Here is a 24,542-nt window from a genome sequence, read left to right as displayed (position 1 = left end):
ATCGGCCGTTTCGTCACGTAAACAACCGTGACATGCCCTGTTCCAAATTAGGGTACATTCTTCATAACTCTTTTTTCCAGCTTCCCTTTGAAGATTCTGAATCCTGAATCAACTGAATGTTCATCAATATTCTTTGTTTCTTGGAGTGCTGTTATCATTGTTTCAATATATAAGTTGTTGCAAGTGTTAATAAGATGAATCCCTCACACAACTACATGCCACTCTGTGGAGTAACATGTGCATCAAATCAAATGTTGATATCGGGAACTGATTGGAGAGTAAAAGGGGTGACTTCCACTGCAGTTCTGCAGGTGCAGTTAGGATGTCTAAGACACTAACAAAACATCTGTAGGTAAACATCACATATTACTGTATTTGCTCATTTTTGTATGATCATGATTTTGATGAGTTACACAAGAAGAATGTACCATAAGTCATGAATGTGTCAAAACATGCAAAATATCTTAATACTATATACTGATTTGTTTGTTTCCCAAGCCAACAATTAGGCCAAGAGACAGATGTTTGACTTACCTGTTGGAGAAGCTCAAAAACATAATGTATTCCAGTTCAAATTTTTATCAACATGTTCATTCAAATCTTTAAATATCTACTCTATTCACTGATTGCTGTTTATGTGGGAGGCCTACATTGATCATTTATAGGTGTATTTCTTTCTTTATTCATTTTTTATGTTTTATTCAGAATACAAGCATACATATCTTTTAATGAAGAAAGTGTAAAACCACAATGCTTTAACAGGTGCCATCCTACTGGAGATGGTATGCTCTTCCCTTTACTAACCTTTGGACTGAATTATCCACCCATTGATATCTACTGTATAATGTGCACTCAAAATATTGAACGACTTAGAAGTTTTCACATTTAAAAAATAAATAAGTAAATAAAAATTTGCAACATAGTGACAGAATGTTCTTTTATCATTCAAACGTATTATTGTGATGTATTCTGAATAATTTTATAGAAATGTTTCTTACTCCACTGTTAAATATGAAGCCGTAGTGGCCATAAGCGACAAAGGGCACTGGCTTGTTTGTAGCATTACATTACAAGTAGATGTGTGGAGCACAATTAAGAATAATAATGTATCCTGTAACATTGTGCTTTTAAGCTGTGTAGTTGCACAGAGACCATGTCACTACATAGATTATGTGTAGTATATGTGCTGTAGAATATTGTGTGTCCGAGTCTGGGTGAATATGTACAGTTATGGTTTCAGATTTTTCTTTTTTGCATAGGCCTACATATTATATTGAAAACTTGTCAAAAATTTGAGTTTGCAAGCATGATATAATATCCAACTTGATCTAATATTAATTATAAGACTGTGCTTGTCATGTAATTTGATAGTATTTTTAAAGTGCTGAATGATCATGTTTATACAAAGCAGTATTAATCAATTAATTACACAATCAATTTCAGTCAGAAACAGAACAACTTCAAGTATTTTGTGACATTGTGAATAGATGTCCCAGTACACCTAAAGGTGGACTGTTGACTGTGTGAATAGGTGTCCCAGTACACCTAAAGATAACTGTTGACTTAAATTGTTTGTGTAATAAATTGATTAATACAGCTGTGTGCAACCATGATTTTTCAACAGATTTTACAAATTGTAAACCATTGCCTGTTCAATACAATGAGTATCAGTAAATGTTTGAACAAAGTATGAGGTTCAATTCTTCAACAGTTTCCTACATCATAGATACCAGTCACAAAAGGTTTACTTTAATGACAGTTGTAGACATCTGTGTGCTCAAAACTTGCAGTCCAGTCTGGGAAAGAAGGCAAGATTCCAACAGTCGGCTATCAACAACAGGATGAAACTCTGAGAGAGTTCACAAGGTCATTGGTACAAATATTAATAGCTTATGGAAGTGTATGGCAGAAGTTGCTACATTTGTCATGCTGTCACTGTAATTCAGAGAGTAAAGTTCTCTTTTGTTTTGAAAGAATTTGTCAGCCTGTGATGATTTGCAATTGGATACTGAATTCTGATGATTTGTGATCAAATACAACCGAATTGGTTGTAGCAGAAATGCGTATCTGAGATGCCTTGCCACATGCTGTTCAGAAGAGATCTCCACCCCATCATATTCTTACAGATTTATGGACAGCCCTGCAGGATTCATGGTATCAGTTCCCTCCAGCACTACTTCAGACATCAGTTGAGTCCATGCCATGTCGTGTTGTAGCACATCTGCATGTCCACAGGGGCTGTACACAATATTAGGGAGGTGTACCAGTGTCCTTGGCTCTTCAGTGTAGAACTCCATTCGGAACCCTAGAGGAGGGTTCATGGTCTACACGGAAATTATTTCTACTTCTTGTGCTTTGAATGTGAATTACAAAGTTTGTAATGTAGTAGAATAGGACAACATTCAATGAAAACACAGAAGCTAAACTGAACAAAATGATGAAGAGTGGGTATGGGAAATTGTCATCCCATATCTCTTCTTCCAGTCCTGTCAAAAGTATTTAAAAATCTGCTGCCAGGCAGATTAAAAATTTTATTGAAAAAAAGAGATAATTTTAAAAAATCAGTTTGGCTTCCAAGATGGAAAAAGCACTATAGACGCAGATTAACTAGTTTGTTTACAAAGTTGGCACATCATTAGACAATAACAATACAGCTGCAGCAATCTTTTGTCACCTCACAAAAGCCTTTGACTCAATAAATCATGCATTTTTTTATCAATAAACATCATGCTTATGGGACTGAGCTAGTATTCTACATTGGCTTACTTCATACCTATGCAAATGAAAACTAAGAGTGATTAATTGTCTCTGCAAATGCAGCAGATTATTCTTGCAAATGGAAAACAGTAACACAAGGTGTCCCTCAAGATTCTATTCTAGGACTTACTTGTTTTTGTTTTGCCTTAAATGACTTATCCATTCATATAAATGCCCCACCAGTTTCATTTGCAATAATACGTCTGTATTAATTGAAGATCATGAGACAGAAAATGTCCCTGTCTGCATCATCAGTACAATAAAACATCTAGAAATATGGTTCCAGCTGAACGGATTAACCTGAACGCCCCAAAAACCCATTTGATTCAGTTCAGGACAAAAGAGTCAAAATCCCAGGAAATTAAATTATCATAAAATTAAGATTTAAAAGAAGTGGATACCGTTAAATATTTAGGATTAAACATAGATGGGAATTATATTGGAGCAAACATGTTGAGTATCTAGTAAACACATTATGTATCTTTGCATTGGCAATGCAAATACAATATTAGCTACTGCTGCTGACATGCACACAAGGAAAATCACATACCATCGCTACTTCCAATCACTTATATGGTACATTATTATCTTAGGGGGTATTTGAACAACACATTCTGCACACTGAAACTACAGATAATGATCTTTAGAAACAGGTGTCTTGTACATACAAGAAAATCATGTTACCCATTATTTAAAAGCCTGAAGTTGTTAACAGTACCCTCCCTATACATCTACGATATTATCATCTTTTTACAAAGCAATTTAGATTTATTCATGGAAAATTGTTTTGATCATTCATAAAGTATCAGAAATAAAGATAATTTTATATGTCCTGCTTATTGTGTGAACTTACATTTCAAACTACCCCAGTAAGCCCCTATATAAGAATGAAAATTTACACCAAATTAAAAGCCAAGTACATTTTGAGTATGAAACTAGATTCAGTGGAAAAAGATATTCTACTTCAACAATGCTACTACTCAGCTGAAGGTTTCATAAAGGATGAACTGAATATTTGAGCAGAATTTAGCTTAACACTTGTCTTGTTGTGTAAATGTACCTGTTTTCCTGCAAAAAGTTTAATTAACATTTAAATACTGCTCTGTCTTACTAACAATAAGTTTATAAAAATTAAATTTGTATTAAATGTTGTAATACTGCTCTGTCTTATTAACTATAAATTTATATCAATGGAGTTGTATATTCATTTCTGGATGTGTCTCCCGTACTCTAATCAAATGTTATGGGACTAGTAAACCACAATTCATTCAATATATTTCCACTGATCTCTACTTCTGATACCTGTAAGACATGTTAATTTGTTTCATTGGTTTTTGTAACATAAAGGACTAAGCTGTTTGATGAGAACCAGTGGTAAGTATGTTTCATCAGAAAACTTTCAAAGTTTTTGAACAGAACTGGATTTGTTAGTGCTCAGCATTTTAAACTCTTTAAATGACATGTTCATTTTCCACTTTGGCTGTATTTTAGATAAATGCAAAGATGTAGTGCTCAAGTTGAGCTGTTATACTTTAATTGCAGGAAAATCAATCTAGAGCTCATGTCAGACCTTAATTTAGAAACCATACTTATGTACGTTTATCTTATAAAAATACATCTTTTTCTTGCAGTAATAACTAAAAAATCATTTACTGGCTATAAAGATTTATTTCATCAATTATATTTATAAATTATACAAATTGTAATTTATTTTATTTAGCCTAGAATTGGTGAGTCACTGAAGACCACTTTTGTAGCAGGTGTGTAGAGTTCAAATATGAGTATCTGCAAAGTAGAAAATTCGCAGTGTAAGTATATTATTATGAGTAACAAACTCATTTTTAAACTAATCTGCCTTACAATAAATAAAGCACTAAAAGATGACAAAGATGAATGACAGTATTAAACAAAATTTTCTTTATATGTGTCAAAGTCTTCACTTCTGTCAAATTACTATTTGGTAAAGGATATCATTAGAATCAGTAGGTAATGCTATCCTATTATTTTATGTAGATTATTGAGTAAATAAGAATTATTTTAATTTTAGTTCAGTTTTAGAAATTAGAGGAAGATTTATTCATCTAAAGCAATAACGTTACCCTAAGCTAAACTATATGATGAAAAGTACTTGGACACCTATTAGTGGACATTAATATGGGGTGTGTCCTCCCTTCACTTTTGTGATGGCTTGAACTCTGCTGGGGACACTTTAAATGAAGTCTCTGAATGTTTGTGGAGTAGTGGCAGCCCATTTTTCCTCAAGAGCTGAAACCGGAGGAGGTGGTGACGTTGAACGCTGGGATCTGGAGCAAAGTTGTTGTTCTAACTCATCCCAAAGCTGTTCCATTTTGTTCAGGTTAGTACTCTGGGCATGCCAACCCATTTCAGGAATGTTACTGTCCACAAACCATTGTATGTATGTATGTATTAAACTAAGGAGCTAGAAACGATGGAGAGGCTTTGACCCGCCGTTGCCCTCAGTGGTTCACAACCCCACAACAGGCCACAACAGTCAGCCCACTGCTGCCCCATATTGAAACCAGGGTTATTGTGTGGTTCGGCCCTCAGTGCCCCCCCCCTCACCCCCCCCCCCTCCCTGTCTGGTAATGTTTCATACCAGATGAGTTTAATGTCAAGTGTTTGCATGAATGAATGAATGAATGAATGAATGAATGAAATTTTATTGTCGTTTAGCTATTACAGCAATTGACAAAGTCAAGTTACACATATACAAGTTATACAGCATATATACATGGGTTAAAGATCAATATGTGACATAAGTTTTACATAAAATACAATATTTAAAATGAAATAATATGAAAACATTGCATCATAACTGATTCAGTTAAAGAAATTATGCTACACTCTCCAAATCGGTACCACTATGATATTTTACAGTCGTAAAATTCCTGAAGTGAGTAGTATGGGTTTGCAGCTAACCAACTGAACAATTTGTCTTTAAATACATCAAATGGAGCTTCTACCCATTCCAGTGGCAAATTATTAAACATCTTCATACCCACCACTTCGTAGCTGTTCAATGACTTGGATAATCTGTAGTAAGGTATGTCAAGATTGCTACTATTCCTGGTTCCATGAAAGTGTACATCTCTTCTACGCTGGTATTCTGATAAGTTGCTCTTTATATGCAGTAGGGCAGTGTAAATATACATGTTTATCACAGTTAATATTTTTAAGTTGATAAACAGTGGTTTGCAATGGGCCAGTTTATCACTGTTTGTGATAATTCGAATTACTTTCTTCTGAAGTACCAGAATGTCCTGAAGGTGTGAGCTATTGCCCCGTATTAAAAGCCCATAAGATATAATACTTTGAAAAAAAGCAAAGTAGGCTGATCTTACATAGGCCGCAGGTACATGGTTTATTAAATTCTTTAACAAATACACCACTCTAGACAGCCTTGCACTAATGTATTTAATATGTGGCTCCCAAGTCAGTTTAGTATCTATAACAATACCTAAGAACTTAACACTATTCTTGAAGTCTTCTGCTGGCGGATCTCTCAAACTAAATACAATCTTTTGAGTTTTACTTTCATTAAGCAGGAACCCATTAGCTCGGAACCAGACTGATGCCTGTGATATTGTGTCATTTGCCACAGTTTGGAGCATATCAATGTCTGAGCTGATATTGAAAAAAGTGGTATCATCTGCATAGAGAATGGAGTGAGTATTTATGTAGGATGGTAGATCATTTGTCATTAGGATAAATAGCAGAGGTCCTAATACTGAGCCTTGTGGCACACCGCAATTAACTTCAGCTAGCTGTGATCTCTGTTTACCAATACAAACAATTTGTCTACGGTTGCTGAGGAAAGATTCAAAAATGTTGTCGACTTCACTGTTTTTGATTCCGTAATAAACTAGTTTGTTGAGGAGTGAAATATGCTCCACAGAATCGAAGGCTTTGCTCAGATCACAAAATGTAGCCTGAGCAAAATTTTTTCTTTCATAAGCATTAAGCACTTTTTTAATCAGGGAGTCAATGGCATGGACTGTGGATTTGCCCTTCCTAAAGCCAAATTGTACCGGAGTAATAATGTTATTACATGTCAGATAATCACACAACTGGGAGTAGATGATGGATTCCAAAACTTTAGATAAAATAGGTGTCAGGGATATTGGGCGATAGCTAGATGGGCAATTTTTGTCTCCTTTCTTGTAAATGGGCACTACCCTGGATAATTTTAATACTTCTGGGAATACTCCTTCAATTAGACATCTATTTATACATTTAGTAAGAGGATATACTATGTAGCCAATTATCTTTTTTAACATATTACAAGAAATACCATATATATCTTCACTATCAGAGGGTCTAAAGTTATTTACAAGAGTTAAAACAACATCTGGTGTGACCTCTGTTAAAAGGAATTTATCGTTCAGGGTGTAGTCTACATTATGGTATTTAATGAGATCAACAACAGTCTCTTGTGGCCTCACAATGCTATCCCTAATTTGGTTAACAGATTTTATAAAGTAGTTATTAAATTCGTCTGCTGAAATTACTACCTCAACTTTCTGCTTGCTTTTGGCCACTGAATTTATTATAGTCCATGCTTTTCTGCATTTATTTTTTGATGACTCAATGCTGACTAGGTTATGTTGTTTTTTGGCCTCATTTAAAGCATACTTATATTCTTTTTGTGCTCTTGAGTACCTTTGTTTAGCCGTATCAGTTTTCTTAAGTCTGTAAGAATCTCTATACAACAACAACCTTCTTTTCATATTGGCTAGTTGAGCGGTATACCATGGACTCTTATCCCTATGTCTATTACTGTTACTTTTAGGGTTAACTTGACATTTGTATTGAGGGCAGTTAGTCTCGAATATATTTAAGAAATAATGAAAAAATCTATCAAACAATGTATTGGTAGAGTCCTGAGCATTATTGTTAAACAGATGTGACCAGTCATAATTACTGAGTGAGACCATAAAATTAGACAATTTTTCTTGCGTTGTTGGTCTTGTGATGACTACTTTAGGCTCTTTAAACTCCTTATACTCCATGTTAGGCCTATCTGTACCTATTTTTACCCAAACTGAGTCATGGTCCGAGAAATCGAAGACAGCTACATCTGAAGACAGTAACTCTCTATTGACATTTGTAAGTATGTTGTCGAGACAAGCGGACTGTCTTGTGGGTTTGCAGTTCGTAAAAATGAAGTTGAATTGTCGTAACAGGTTTTTAAATTCATTTACAGTGTGCACATCTTTGTTTACATCAAATGCGGCATTGATGTCACCACCAATCACGATACTATATTTCTTCCACTGAGGACTAAGAAAGAAGTTTAGTGAAGTCTCAAGTTTTTCTAAAAATATTAATGGACTTCCATCTGGTGATCTATAAAGAGATACAATAGCAATTTTTAAATGATCCAGATATACGCCTGTGGCTTCAAAATGTATCTCACTGCACAAAAATCCTAGATCTAGTTCATTACTACAATTTATTAATCCCTTCTTAATGTAATGGTAGAGTAATGATGGTGTACATGTACATGGAAACGGTGTTTGTGCAGCAGCTGCTGACACAGTGTAGCTGAGGCGGGATAAGGGAAACCAACCCACATTGGCTGAGGTAGGTGGAAAACTGCCTTAAAAACTATCCACAGCTGGCTGGCACACCAGACCTCAACACTAATATGCCATGTGGATTCGTGTCAGGGACCAGCATGCCTTCCTGATTGGGAAGCAGTTCATTAGATGGTGTAGCTAGCCAGGCAGCCTCCACAAACCATTGCCTTGTAGATCTTGCTTTTCCAAACCAGTGCTTTCTGTTGACACTGGGCATGGTATGAAAAACATTATGAACAGTATTTGTTTGGGCTAACTCCAGCTACACACTGCAATTTATAGATGCAGTTAGCATGAAAAAATATTGATCATAATATCCTTCATACAGTGCCCAGTATCAGAAACAGCTTCAGTTTGTTTTGCGTTACAAACAAAGGGATTTTCAAAATGGAATTTTATGTGCCCATTCTATAGAGCACAGCCAAACCAGTGAAGTGGGATATTTGTTTTCCTGGTGTGTATTAACAGGGAGAGTAATAATGAAGAATAATGAGTACAGCCAACAGTGACTGAGGAGTGCTGCTGCTTGATGGTAACAGTCAGTGGAGGCCAGGGCAGCATATGAGTCACTGCTGAATTACTGGTTATTCTTTTTGTTTGACTGTTCCTGTTAATACATATTGATAAAATACATATTGCATTACACTAATTTTGGGACACTATTGAATGGACACACAAAATTCTGATTTACAAGTCATTTTGATTGTGACAGGAAACAAACCAATGCTTTCTGTTGACAATGGGCATGGTATGAAAAACATTATGAACAGTATTTGGGCTAACTCCAGCTGCACACTGCAACAACAAAATTGCAAATTTGTCCTGAAATATTGGAGAAAATGTGTCTGATGACTTCGAGATGAACATCTGATATGCTGGTAGCAATATTTCATACCAACATTAACAATTTTCTGTCCTGTTTCACTTTCGTATGAAGTAAGGGGAAAATGACTGCATATGTTCCATGGTATGTGCCCTATTGTCTCTTGTCTTACTTGTATGGTCCCTATGTGACACATACAACAAAGACTTTAGAACTAACTGGCAGCCTTCCTTGAATACCAGTTTTCTAATTTTACTCAACTGTATTCTGTGAGGACAGCATGGCCTTTCTTTCAGGGATTCTTATTTCAGTTCACTGAACAACTCTGCTTCAGTTTGATATGGGCTACCTGATCTTTTGAGATCCCAGCAGCATGTATAATAAATTATTTGATGTTTGCTGTCATGCATATTTGATAAGGACATAATGTGCTGCAGAATTACTCAAGAACTGGTTGCACTAACATTTTGTGTGTGGTTTCATTATGGATACACCACAGTTTCCCTTAATACTTTCAACAAAAACTGATCCTTCCATTTCCTGCTACTACTATTACTACTGTTACTACTGCTGACGTTATTTGTGTGCCCCGTTTTGAGCTGCAGTGTTGTATTACCGCTAATCTTAATGATCTGGTACCTCAGAAACTTTCCATAAAGCTTTTAATTAGAAACTATCAGATTCTTTTTCACTGTTATGGCAATTATCTTACAATTAATTCACATTTAAAGAGCAAATTCATTTGTTATAGGAGGTGGCAGTAATGTCCAAGTCATTCTGTGCATTGTTATGATCATTCAGTGATGATACTTGCCTGTAAACAGCAGTATCATCAGTAAGCAACCTGATAGTGCTGATAATCTATCTGAAAAATTATTTCTATTTATTGAGAACATTTATGGTGTTATGACACTTCCTTGGGCTAAACTCAGTTTTATTCCATTTATGAAAAAGAGTTTCTGTCCAGTTGAGGATGGTTTTATCTTTACATATTAACTAACAGGAAATAACCTGCCATTGGATTAATAATAACATTTAAATTTATTGCTTGTGTTGTCTCCTTAACTACATCTTTCACCTATAACCAAAAACTGCAATGAAGATCTTCTGTCTGTAGCAGTACATTTGGCATGTCCAATAAAATCCATATCACCATACAAAACAACGTGCTGTGCCATTCCGGAATTACAATATTAAATTGGAGAGTGACAGATTTCATTTAGTCAACAACTTTCAGCTTCCACCCATTTCACTTTATAAATGATTTGATAATGATCATAGCTTTCCAGTTAGTGGGATCTCCTTTACATAATAATACAAAAAGCATTAAGTTTGTGTTTCTTTATGCCAGACTCCTTCCACATTTTTTTAGTCTGAACTTCTGGCTTGAGACACCATGGTTTGTGTACAAGACTATTTCCAGATGTTTCATTTCTGACTGCAGGGGACATCTTTGAATGGAAAATAGCAATTGCATGAGGGGCTCAAGGGCACCCCGGCTCTCCTGTGCCAACCTCTTCATTTCAGAGTAGCATTTGCAACCTATGTCTTCAATTATCTGCTTGGTGTATTCCAGTCTCTGTCTTCCTCCACAGTTTTTACCCTCTATAGCTCCCTCTAGTACCATGAAAGTTATTTCCTGATGGCTTAACAGACGTTCTGTCAGTGTTTTCCACATATATTCCTTTCCTCTCCACATCTCAAATGCTTCAATTCTTGTCTGTTCTGGTCTTTCCACAGTCCATGTTTCACTGCCATACAGTTCTGTGCTCCAAACATACATTCTCAAAAATTTCTTCCTCAAATCAAGACCTATGTTTGATACTAGTAGACTTCTCTTGGACAGGAATGATATTTTAGCCAGTACTAGTCTGCTTTTGATGTCCTCCTTGCTCCATCCATCATTGGTTGTTTTGCTGCCTAGGTAGCAGAACTCCTTAATTTCACATATTTTGTGACTTTCAATCCTGATGTTAAATTTCTCACTGTTCTCATTTCTGCCACTTCTCATTACTTTTGCCTTTCTTGATTTACTCTCAATCCAGATTCTGTACTCATTAGACTGTTCATTCCATGCAGCAGAGACTGCAATGCTTCTTCACTTCCACTTTCCCAAATTTATAGACCTACATAGAGGACATTACCATTCATCATGTGATGTTAACTGTATTATTATCTCTGGCTGGTGCCACTGTTATCAATTAAAAGTAATCAGTTCTCTTGCAGTTGACACAAAGTAAACATCAATATTTTATCTAATTTAACACCTTATTTTTTCTTAAAACTAGTGTGGTGTTTGTGAATCTCTATGGCTCCTACATACTTGCACACATGATAATGAGCTGTCTTTGCTAAAGGGCTTGCCTCACTGAATATGGTTTCATGACAATAGATTATCACGCATGTGCACATAGGGAAGACACAGAGATTTAGAAACACCATGATAATTTTAAAAGAAAAGAAGAAAATGTTAAACTGAATAAAATATGTATGTCACCATTACAGCAGCTGAATGACAATAACTGTTAATCAAGAATGTTGGTGCCAGCCAGAGATGATCATGCAGTTAGGCTCAAGTGATGAATGGTGATGCTCTCTATAGAGTTCTACAAATTTGGGGGGGGGGGGCTCTTAGCCGCTGTTTCAGCTGTCATTTTACTTTCAAAGATGTCTCCTACATCGAAGATGAAATGTCAGGAAACAGTTTTACGTATCGACAACTGCAGCCTTTCAGCTTCAAAGTTTCATGTGGACTAAACACCCACCATGAAATCCTACACTGTATGATATTCCAGATTGTTGTCATGCCATAGTACACATGGGAAATCATTAACGTTTCCAGATAAGTTTGTTAGCACAGATAGGATCTCTCCTTTAAGGATGCCATTTGTTTTCGCACTCATGTAGATCTTCAGATAATTTGTATGGCATAGTTTCCAGAAACATAAACATTGTTTAGTATGGCTTCCAGAAGTATAAATGCTACCCTCTGTTCCATAAGATAACTTACAAATTTGTGGGGTGCACTTGCTCATAGATATGTGTGAATATTTTTCTTAGGTCACACAATTAGTTCCATTACTGGTTTTCATTTTTGTGAGTTGTTCCATGTCCACGTGTAACAACACACTGCAGGATTTCTGGTGTCAATAAAAATCAAATCAAAGTCATCATCAGATGATTTGAAAATGTTATATAGTAACTTGTCATCTGAAGACATGCATTCCATACCTCTGACCATCATCTGATGATTGCTTGATAAGAAGTTGAAACCAGTAATGAGGCTATTTCTTGTACCTGAGACTGAAAAATGCAACAATAGACTCTCAATACAATATAGGCATTAAGTTGTCTAGTCTGTGTAGCCACTCAATGTTAGTGAACACTGCAGTACCCATAAAGAATGTTCCAAATAAATTAAATCTATTTGATAATAGAATATAATTTTAAGCATTACCAATTTACAATATTTTATTGCATTTTACTGGTTCACTTGTACTTACCTCATTTGACCCTTGTACAAGCAATGGTGCAGGCACATATAATGTTCTCTGAGGGCCAAGATTGAAGTAGCGACCAAGGGGGAAACCATTAATGAAGACTGATCCTTTCCCCCAGTCACTCATATCAATGAAAGTGTCACGTGGTGCAGAATCCACATCAAAGGTAGCACGAATCAATACAGGACCATTGACTGAATCTCCAATTGGCTGCCACCCAGTCAAACTAGAACAAATTGTATGTGTTCCAATATAGACGGAGTCCTTTCATATTTTGTGAATAACTGGTAGGTAATAACAAGAGTAATTCCATTTTATGGCATATTATCATATATCTTTAGGGAGAAAATTTTCATAATAATATCTCCAACAGAAACTGAAATCATACCAAGGGAAAAGAAAAGGCAAATCATTTCATTAGCTATAATTTATTGTGAGTTCTGTGTTTGTTCTTAATACAGTAACACAGCATAATGAATAGAGACATTCATCCTCACACTACACACACCAGAAACAATTGTTGTATAATACTGAGTACTAAAAAGATAGTGATCGCAGCCCATTTGCTGCTGGAAGACATTTCTTTAACAGTTTAATGAATGATAGGAAACAACAAAAGGAAAAATTAAAACAGGTTTAATTAAAACATATATGAGCTACAACACTTAATCTGTTTTTATATACAGTATATTCCCTTTTATCTGTGGTATGATTTTATTTATGTGAGTGTACAAGAAATTAGTTGAAATAGAAGTTCTATTAACTGACTATCTAAAAGACATTAACATACTATGCATAAGTGAGCACTGGGTAAAAGAAATGCAAGTGTCTACCATAATTATTCCAAATTTTGAAATGATTAGCAAATTTTGTAGAAGCAACCAAAAAGGGGCTGGGACATGTATTTATGTTAGGACAGGGGTAGAATCAAAAGAAATTAAAGGTAAACTAAAATGCATAGAAAAAGATTTTGAATACAGTATATGTGAGCTAACCAAATTAAAAATTACTATTGTGTGTTTGTACCGATCACCATTGGGCAACTTTGCCATTTTTGTGGAAAACCTTGAGGGACAACTGAAAGAACTTAAACATAATGTAATTGTTCTTGGTGATTTTAATGTTAACTTTAAGAATGATTGTAGTAAACAACAGCAACTGTGCAATCTGTTTTTGTGTCACAATATGACGTCAACTGTAAATGAAGTTACCAGGTGCCAAAATATGTCTGAAACTATAATAGATCAAGTATTTATAAACAAGGACCAGTGTGAATATAACACTGAAGTAATTGACACTGGTTTCTCAGATCACAAGGGTATCAAATTAAGTTTAAATGTCACATCTTACAAGTACCCTGTTATCAGTAACAATTACAGAAAAAGGAGATTTATAAATGATGACAGCATAAGAATTTTTAATTACATTCTGGAAAATAACAACTGGGGTAGTGAATCAAGTGGTGATGTCAACACAAAGTTTGACTCATTCCTTGAAAGCTACAAACACTGCTTCAATGTTGCCTTTCCTATAAAAAGAGTCAAAACTAAACATAAAACCAAAAGGGTTACACAGGGGATTAGAAAGTCTTCAGACACTCTCAGAAAGTTAAATAAATCGGCCAGGAAGAATGTAGCACTGAAAGCACATGTGAAATGTTATAGAAGCCTGTACAAGAAAGTAATAATTGCAGCTAAGAAGCTTGATAATGATTCATATATTGAGAAAGGTAACAACAAAATGAAGTCAACTTGGGAGATAATAAATAAAAATATAGGTAGACACAAAAGAAAAGATAACAGCTTTGTCATTAAAAGTGCGGGTAAAACTGTTAAGGACCCACTTCAGATTGCCAACATATTTAACAAACATTTCACAAATATAGCTATAAATTTAATTAAAACTAAATGTAATTCCAATAGCAAGGTAAAAATCCCCATGAATGACATGACAATGTTCCTTTATCCAGTAATTGAATCAGAGGTACTAAGTGCTGTAAATAAGTTAAAAAATAAAATGTCATGTGGGTGTGATGGGATTCCTGACAAAGTCATTAAGCAAAGTGCAAGAAACATAGCCTCACATCTCACTGAAATTATAAATGAATCTTTTAAGACAGGGGTGTTTCCATCAAAACTTAAATTGTCAACTATAAAGCCACTTTACAAGAATGGTGATAAATATGATGTTAGTAACTTTAGGCCTTTATCAATGTTGTCAGGTTTCTGAAAAATAATAGAAAGGATAATGTATCATAGACTATACAAATTTCTTAGTAAGAATAGAATATTAGTTAATGCGCAAAATGGTTTCCGTAAAAATAAATCAACTTAAACAGCTATCTTCAATTTTTTGCAACTTTTTCTAAATTCCATAAATAGAAAGGAATTAAATTGTGGATTGTTTTTAGACTTATCAAAGGCCTTTGATGTCATCAACCATAAGTTATTGCTTAGGAGGTTATATGTTTATGGGATACGTGGAGTTGCCCACAAATGGTTTGAATCATATCTGTCGGACAGGTATCAGAAGGTGGAGATAAGCCATGCAGATAGGACATATTCATCAAGATTCGAGAGAGTTTTGTACAGAGTACCCCAGGGATCTGTATTAGGGCCATTACTGTTTTTAATATTTATCAATGACCTACCAAGTCAACTATCTCAAGCAGAGGCAGTACTGTTTGCTGTCGATACAAGTTTGTTTGTTAAAGCAAATAGTGAAGCTGACTTACAGGAAAAAGTCACATTAGCAACAGACAAAACAGACAGATGGTTTAATGAAAACAGACTCATTGTGAATGCCAAAAAAACAACGTAGATAAACTTCAGGCATATTACAAATAAAATAAAAACTAAGCTCACAGTAGAACTGGGTAAGTGTAAGATTGAACAAGCATCATACATTAAATTCTTGGGAGTATGGTTTGATGAACACTTAAGATGGGAAAAGCATGTAATATCATTGAACAAAAAATTAAGTCAAACATGTTATATACTTAGAATGCTTAGAAGCTCATGTAATATTAAAACAGTGTTATGTGTTTATTTCTTATTCATGCACAGCTTATTAAGATACGGTGTACAGTTTTGGGGGAACAACAATCTAACAAAACATTCATTTAGATTACAAAAGAAGTCAGTCAGAATAATAAAAGGTATAGGATATAGAGACTCTTGTAGGCAAGCTTTCAAATAATTAAAAATCATGACACTACCATCCTTATACATATATGAAAGTATGTGTTTCTTAAAAGAACACGAGGAATTTTCTACATTAAACAGAGAATTTCACAACTATGAAACAAGGAGTAGGAATGAATTCCACAGAGAAATTCATAAAACAGCTATGTATCACAAAAGTGTACTATACCAACCCAAAATCCTCTACAGTGCTCTCCCCAAAGAACTAAAAATAATACCAAAACTGCACATATTTAAAAGAGAATTAAAAAACATGTTATTGAGCAATAGTTTTTACAGTATTGAAGAGTTTATGAAGCACTGACAATAAAAGTGCAGTTAATATTTCCCTGACATAATAAATATGTGTAATTGCTCACATTTAAATACTTGCTGTTTCTATGAAAGTGTGAAGCAGTGTTAATATAAGAATGGAAATAATCTTCGATGTGAGAATCACTAGCTTTTTTTGTACGTTGTTATCCTACTTGTATATTTTGATGTTAATGTTCTTATAGTTCTATTAAAATTGTAATGTCTAAGTGACAAGTAAATTCAATTATAAATTTTCATGTGCATGTATTTTAAATTGTAATGTTTATTGACAAGTCCTATGTCATTTTGATGATGTACTACAAGGACGCTAATAAATTGAATTGAATTGAATTGAAGAAATGACAACATCTAAGACTGTAAAGTCATTCTGGATAAATGAATATTATTTATTTATTATTGTTGTTGTTTGCTGTTGTTCTCTAAGTCTGAAGACTTGTTTGATGCAGCTCAACAATAGATGCCTTTGAATCTTTTAGCACTTGTCTATCTCCACATATAGTAATAGTTACAGAACACCAGAAAACAGTGGACAACATTCAATATTGCAAATTAGAAGGCTACAACCTAGCTATGTTCTACTGTAGAACACATAATAAAGGTGGTTGTGTTGCCTTTGAATTATTTGTCACAGGTCTGTCTTCACATATAGTAACAGTTACAGAACACCAGAAAACAGTGGATAACATTCAATATTGCAAATTAGAAGGCTAGAACATAGCTATGTTCTACAGTAGAACACATAATAAATGTGGTGGTGTTGCCATCTACTCAATAAAATGTAAGTTCATAACTGGATTGACAAATATTGCAAAATTGCAGTTAAACTCACATTTTGAAGTGTTCCTTTATATGTCATAGGTGTATATAGATCCCGCTGTGGATATATTGATGCTTTCCTGAAATAACTTGGTGGAGTTTTAAGTAAATTAATGTCAGGTTGTAGAAGTGCAAATCTTGTCATACTGGGAGATGTGAACATCAACACTTTACATAATGGTCAGGAAAGCATATGTTTTACAGTCTGTATCCTGTCTTATGGGGCTAAAAATCTTCTTGGACTAGTAGCCACCAGAATAGCTAACCACATAGTAGTTCAATTGATCATGTAATCACAAATTATGACCACACCATCTGAACAGACATCATAAATGGCCACTTCTCAGATCATTTAGGTCAAGCACTAGTGCTAAAATGTAATGTCAACTTCAAACCAAGAAAAGTGTATGAGCACATGTGACTACTATCTGCAAACAACATTGCTACACTAAGACACAGTTTAAGCCAGGAATCATGAGAATCAGTTATGACTGCCCTTGTGGTCAACAATAAATAGAACATGTTCACAGAAATTCTGACTGAGCACTTAAATAGAGCCATGCCATTAAAGAAAGTGAGTATCTAGAAAAATCTACCTTCAAAATTAAAACCTGTGCAATTAGATTTTAAAACAAAAGATCTGAAAGAAAAAATGGAAAACATATATAGCTTACGCAGACTGACTAACTCAGAGTTACATAAAGAACTCTACAAGCAGTACAAATATAAGTACCCCAAAGAAGTCAGGAGATTAAAATCAGAAAGAATCAGCCAACAGATACAAGGTTCAGATAATGTTTCAAATTCTTGGTGGCCAATTGTAAGTAAAATCAGAAACAATTAAACAGAAACTAAAATTAATAATTCACAATTAACTGTGGATAATGATGATATCTCTGAACCCCTTCTAGTCAGCAATATTTTTAATAATCACTTCATAGATACTGTCAAAAATGATGTCTCTACAAAACAGGATATTCAGCATATATTTTCGTTCAATAACAAACAGAACCTGCAGTAAGCACATTTGATATTCTGCAGCTTATTGATAGCCTCAGAAACAAAATATAAGCAGGATAAGATGAAATTTCTCCATAGCGATTGAAGAAATGCAACCATGAACTAATGAAACCACTAGTTCATCTAATAAACTGTATTCTCAAAGATGGTGTGTTCCCTGACAAGTTGAAACTGGCTGTAATTAAACCAATACACAAAAAGGAGGAAATGAAAGCATTGTTCAGAACTACAGACCCATTGTCCTAATCCCAACTTTCAACAGACTGACAGAGAAAATAATATTAAAAAAAATCCTGGAACATTACAACAATGCTAACATATTATGTGAATTCCATCATGCTTTCAGAAGCTGTCGAAGTACCATGTCAGCAACAGTACAATTCGTCCATCACATACTTGAAAAAAAATGAATGAAAAATCCCAAACAGCAAGAGTATTCCAAGGTCTCTCAAGGGCTTTTAATAGTGAATATCATGATGTGTTCTTATCAAAAATTGCAAAGAGTGGTGTCACTGGAAAACTCATGTAAGTGCTAGAAACATATTTATAGGATAGACAACAGTGCATGGAGATTGTATACTCTAATGGAGAAATAGTGGAGAGGAGAAGGTCAAGTATAAGAAATATGTCACTAACACAAGTACCCTAACCACAATGTACCATGCACTCTTTCACTCTGTACTTAACTATGGAATCATCTTCTGGGGCCAAAATTCTGAATCAATTAAGATATTCAAACTGCAAAAGAAGATAGTCAGAACAATTATGTTCAAAAAACAGAGAGACACTAGTAAACCATTATTTAAGAAACTAAATATTTTGCCCCTCCCATGCCAATACATACTAGAATTATTATTCTTTACCAAAAAAAGTATCAACAAAATTAGCAAAAATATGGACTACCACGATTATGACACAAGATCAAAAACCTCTCTAAGAATACTTCCCCACTCAACAAAACTGTACAGTGATGGTGTCAAGTGCATGGGAATAAAATTATATAATCATCTTCCAACTTTTATACAAGAAATCCAAGAAATAAATAAATTCAAACAGACAGTGAAATCTCTTTTAATAAAAGAATGCTTTTATACCACCCAAGAATATTTGGAATCAAAATTGTCTTAGTGCATGATAATGTATCAAAGCTGAATGTTAAGTCACTTTTGCCACATCATGTAACAATTCTCTGTAAAACTTTAAGTAACGTAATTTTGTAGGTAATGTAAAATAAACTTTCTTCTGTATTCTTGTTTACTATTTTAGACTCCTGTAAACTGTATATTTGTATTGACTTGTCCCATATCAGTTGTACAAGCCATTGTACTGATTTGATCTACGGAACAAATAATAAATAAATAAATAAATAAAATATGTTTTGGTTTTCCTTTGGGCTCCATTTTAGGTCTAGTCCTATTCATATGCTATGTTAAAGATTTACCAAGTTCTCATGACAATATGCAATTGATCACAATGCATGCAGACAATACATCTGGTGTCTGCTATGCAGACAGTGAGCCCAGCCTAGTTGAAGAGATACATAACTTTATTGAAAAGACAAGAGCTCACTTTGAAAGAGATAACCAAAAAATAAATAGAAAATCTAATATTATTCATTTTAAACCAAGTGAAACAGGCAAAATACTGTGATCGATGAAATTCTACCAAAAACATGTACAGATTGTAAATTCTTGGGTTTATGCATAGATGATCAACTTTCATGGAAGCAGCAAGCTGATTATGTCTGCAAAAAAACAACACCCATTCTATGTGTATTAAGAAGATTATCACCATATCTTAATTCTAAAACCCTAAGGATCATATATTATGGATTAGTGTGCTTTTTCTTGTCTCATGGAATAGTACTGTTGGGTGGGACATGCCAAACTAATATGAAAAGGGAAGTTGCTTCTCACAATGTAGTGGAGATGATGAGTTACAGATAGGCACAACAAATTCAATGTGAAAGTCTTTTGTTGTGCCTATCTGCAATTCAGCATCTCCACTATATGGTAAGTAACGACTTTTCTTCTCATAATATTGAAACATTCCATCCTGGATTTTCCATTGTTTGATTTGTTAATATGAAAAGGATTTTCATACTGCAGAAGTGAGCCTTGAGGATCATAGCAAAAGTAAAACCAGGAACTTCTTGCAAACCCCTATTCATTTGGCACAATGTTCTCATAGTTTATGTCATGCATATACTAGAAACTATAATGCTAGTGAAAGAAGACACTAAGATCACAAAAAGAAACATGGATATTCACAACTATGAAACAAGGCATGGAAAAGACTTTAATATGGTTAATAGAAGATTAACAGTGATAACCCCTTTGTCAAAGGAGTTGTTTTTAATAACTTGTTACCAAAAGAAGTTAAGGTATTGACAGGGGATTTTTTTTAAAAGTGAGTGAAGCAGTGGCTTATCCAAAAATTCCCTTATAACTTGAATTTTTCATGAATTATAATATAATAAGAAATCATGTAAACTAAAAAATTGTAATTGTAAAAACTTTATACTTTGTTTAAATTGCACATGCATGTAAAATTACATGTTACTAGCATTAAATTGAAATTTAAATACAACATATATCCACTTGAACCTCCTCACTGTAATCAAGCTGTGATCTACATTCACAGTTTGTACCCCACACACTTCCCTTCATTACCCAATTGATGATTTCTTGATTTCTCAGGATGTGTCCTGTCAACTGATCCCTTCTTTTAGTCAAATTGTCTCTAAATTTATATCCTCCCTGGTTCAGTTCAACACCTCTACAGTAATTATCTGATCTACCCATGTAATCATCAGCATTTTGCTGTACCAACACATATTTCATAAGTTGCTATTCTCTTCTTGTCTGAACTGTTTATTGCCAATGTTCCACTTCTGTATGACACTTCACTCCAGACAAATATCTTCAGAGAAGATTTGAAAACACTTAGATTAATTTTGATGTGACAAATTTGCATTTTTCGGAAACTCTTTTCTTGGTTTTATTGAACAGTATGTTATATCCTCTCTACTTTGATAGTCATCAGTGATATTGCTGCCAAAATAGTGAAACTCATCCACTACTTCTAATGTCTCATTTCCTAATCTAATTTTCTATGCATCACATTACTTAATTTGACTACATCTCATTAACATTGTTTTACTTCTGGTGATGTTCATATTATGATCCCTCTTCAAGATACTATCCACTCTGTTCAGCTGTTCCTCCAAGGCTTTTTGCATTTATCACAGAATTACAATATCATTTAAAGAACTTACTCCCATTTCCAAGTTCCCTCTAAGCTTTCTTTACTGCTTGCTCTCTTGAAGAACTCTGAGGATAGGCACTGTTCTTATTATTATTAATTTGCTGATTACAGAATGAAATAGGTTGTTTCTTGAAGGTACAGGTAACATGATATAAGCCACAGTACAAGAATTAATGTTTCTTCTAATATGAAACCCGCATGCTAGAATTTAGATTACAAAAATTTGAGTGTTTGGTTTGGAAACTATTATTTAAAACAGGAAAAAATTAAAAAATTTTCATCACAGCAAAAACACTCATACTTTGTCACTGTTTTTTCCAAGATTTTACTGTATTTTAAATTCAGCTTTGGCAACATGACAAAGTCACAGAATATAATACATTACATTACATTAATACTTGTTCCATAGATCATGAATACAACATTTCGTAATGATGCAGAAAGTGTCAGTTTTCTTTAAACAATGTATTTTTTATTTTTATTTCTTATTTTATTTTATTGTTTGCAGTTACTAATTCATATCTAAAAACTCATCTATTGAGTAGAACTAGTTGTCATTCAGAAATTCTTTTAATTTGTTTTTAAATGTTGGTTCACTGTCTGTCAGACTTTTAATGCTATTTTGCAAATGACCAAAGGTTTTGTCGGAACATAATTCATATATGTATTACAAAGATACTGTGAATATCCTGAGTTCCTCAAATAAATGTCTGCAGGGTGATCTTGGGTAGGCTCCAGTTATTATTCTGATTACACGCTTTTGTGCAATGCATACTTCCTCTCTTAATGACGAATTGCCCTAAAATATGATGCCATATGAAAGTGGTGAATGAAAATAGGCATAGTAGGCTACTTTACTGATATGTTCATCACCAAAAATTTGCAATTACCCCAACAGCATAAGTACCTGAACCTAACTGTTTCAGCAGATCATTGATGCGTTTCTTCCAAATCAATTTCTCATTAGTGCATACACCCAGAAATTTTGAGTATTCTGCCTTAGCAACAGACTTCCATACATAGTCTATATTTATCAATGGTATTTTGCCATTTGCTGTACAGAATTGTATAAACTGTGTTTTCTCAAAATTTAGTGAGAGTCCATTTGCAGAGAACCACTTAATAATTTTCTGAAAGGCATTATTTGAAATTTCCTCCTCTGATTCCTGCTTCTTCCGTGTGATTACTGTACTTGTATCATCAGCAAAAAGAACTAGCTTTGCATCTTCATGAATACAGAGCAGCAAGTCATTAATATATATTAAGAACAATAAGACTGAATTGCAGTAAGACTGAACCCTATGGGACACCATTCTTGATATCTGCACAGTTAGAGGACTCTCTTGGTTTTTGCAGAGTATCTGTACTGTTAATTTCAACCTTCTGCATTTTTCCATTTAAGTATGAATTAAACCATTTGTGCACTGTCCCACTCATACCACAATACTTAAGCTTATCTAGAAGAATTTCATGATTCACACAATCAAAAGCCTTTGAGAGATCACAAAATATCCCAATGGGTGATGTTCAGTTATTCAATGCATTAAATATTTGATCAGTGAAAGCATATATAGCATTTCCTGTTGAAAAGCCTTTCTGAAAACCAAATTGACATTTTGTTAGTACTTCATTTTTACAAATATGTGATGCACACTCTTGAATACATTACTTTTTCCAGAATTTTGGATAAATATGTGGCTGAGAATCCTACTTATCTGTTTGGAACGAGCTTTTAGTACTCTGTTCAAAATGCCATCAATTCCATGCAAGCTTTTACTTTTGAGTCAATTTATTATTTTCCTAATTTCAGTAGGAGAGGTGGGTTGAATTTCAGTTTTATCAAATTGCATAGGTATTGCCTCATCCATGTATTGCCTTGCATTTTCTAATGACTGGCTGGATGCTATTCTCTCTACAACACTTAAAAAAATTATTATTAAAAATATTTTCTACTTCTGACTTTTTGTTAATAGACTTATCATTGAGTTAGAAAGAAATGCAGTCTTTCTGTCATCTCAGTTGCCCTGTTTCCCTTTTAACAATATCCGAACTTGTTTTAATTTTATTATCAGAGGTGCTAATCTCAGACATAATGCACATACTTCTGAACTTTTTGATAGCTTTTCTTAAAACAGTACTGTAGTTTTATAATGTTTCACTGTTTCTCAGTCATACTCCTTCTAACTATAAGATACACTTCCATTTTCCGTTCACAAAATATTTTTATTCCTTTAGTAAGCCATGGCTTTTTAAATGGTTTCTTACAATTATATTTCACTGCTTTCTTAGGGAAACTGTTTTAAAATATACTCATACAGGTATCATGAAATAGGTTACATTTTAGATTAGCATTAGGTTCCCTGTACACTTCATCCCAGTCTAACTGTTGTAAGATCTTCCTAAAATCTGCAATTGTTAAATCATTAATTGAACACACTATTTTGGTGGACCGTTTTGCATTACTGTATGGAGCTATGTCACATACCGTAACTAGCTGTGCATCATGATCAGACAGACCATTCTTCACAGGAAAGGTTTTTACTTGATTAAATTTATCCTGGTCTATGAAAACATTTTCTATCAATTTGCTGCTTCCCTCTACCACCCTAACAGAAAAATCAGTAACTGATGCCAAATTGAAAGAACCAAGTAATACTGCAAGGTAAAGCTTTCTATCAGACGCTTTCAGGAAATCTACACTGGTATCCCCACAGACAATAATTTGCTCCCCTCTGTCTGACAAATAGCACAATAAAGAATCCAAGTTTTTCAAAAAAAGCTAAAAATTTCCCAATGGGGACCTATACACATCTACAATTACAAAAGCATCATTATTTACTTTAAGCTCACAGGCACTTGCTTCTATATGTTGCTCTACACAAAAATTTTTTAATTACTAAATTTTTCTTGCCATTATAAATATTAACATATATCACAACTTCTTCTCTCTCAATGCTGTCTCTACCTACATGTGCTGAAGGCTTATACCCACCTACATTTACCTTTTCCATACCTGTGACTAAATTATGTTCAGACAGGCATAGTACATTCATTCCGCCCTCAGTTTCTAAATCTTCTAAACAAACAATAAGCTCATATACATTGTTTTTTAATCCCCTGGAATTCTGATGCAATATACTATTGTTATTTTTCACTGTGCTTTTATGAGAATTTTGTGACATACTAACATTATTTTTCACTGTACTTTTACAAGAATCTTGTGGTATTTTAACATCTCTAG

At 34.1% G+C, this 24,542-nt stretch overlaps 1 protein-coding gene across 1 annotated transcript in view; it reads right to left on the bottom strand.

The window, feature by feature from the left end:
* Nucleotides 1–4,405: 4,405 nt before the first annotated feature.
* LOC126194666 (beta-galactosidase-1-like protein 2) overlaps nucleotides 4,406–24,542 on the bottom strand; it is a 95,137-nt gene continuing 75,000 nt past the window's right edge. Inside the window, exons 11-12 of the mRNA XM_049932867.1 lie at nucleotides 12,684–12,906; nucleotides 4,406–4,542 (exon numbers count right to left, since the gene is read on the bottom strand). Of these exons, the coding sequence (XP_049788824.1) occupies nucleotides 4,474–4,542; nucleotides 12,684–12,906 (292 nt within the window). The 3' untranslated portion in view covers nucleotides 4,406–4,473. The remainder of the gene's footprint in view (nucleotides 4,543–12,683; nucleotides 12,907–24,542) is intronic.

Source organism: Schistocerca nitens, chromosome 7, assembly GCF_023898315.1.
Source record: "Schistocerca nitens isolate TAMUIC-IGC-003100 chromosome 7, iqSchNite1.1, whole genome shotgun sequence".
NCBI lineage: Eukaryota > Metazoa > Arthropoda > Insecta > Orthoptera > Acrididae > Schistocerca > Schistocerca nitens.
Note: the sequence above shows the minus strand (reverse complement) of the source record. Positions and strands in the feature narration are given on the sequence as shown.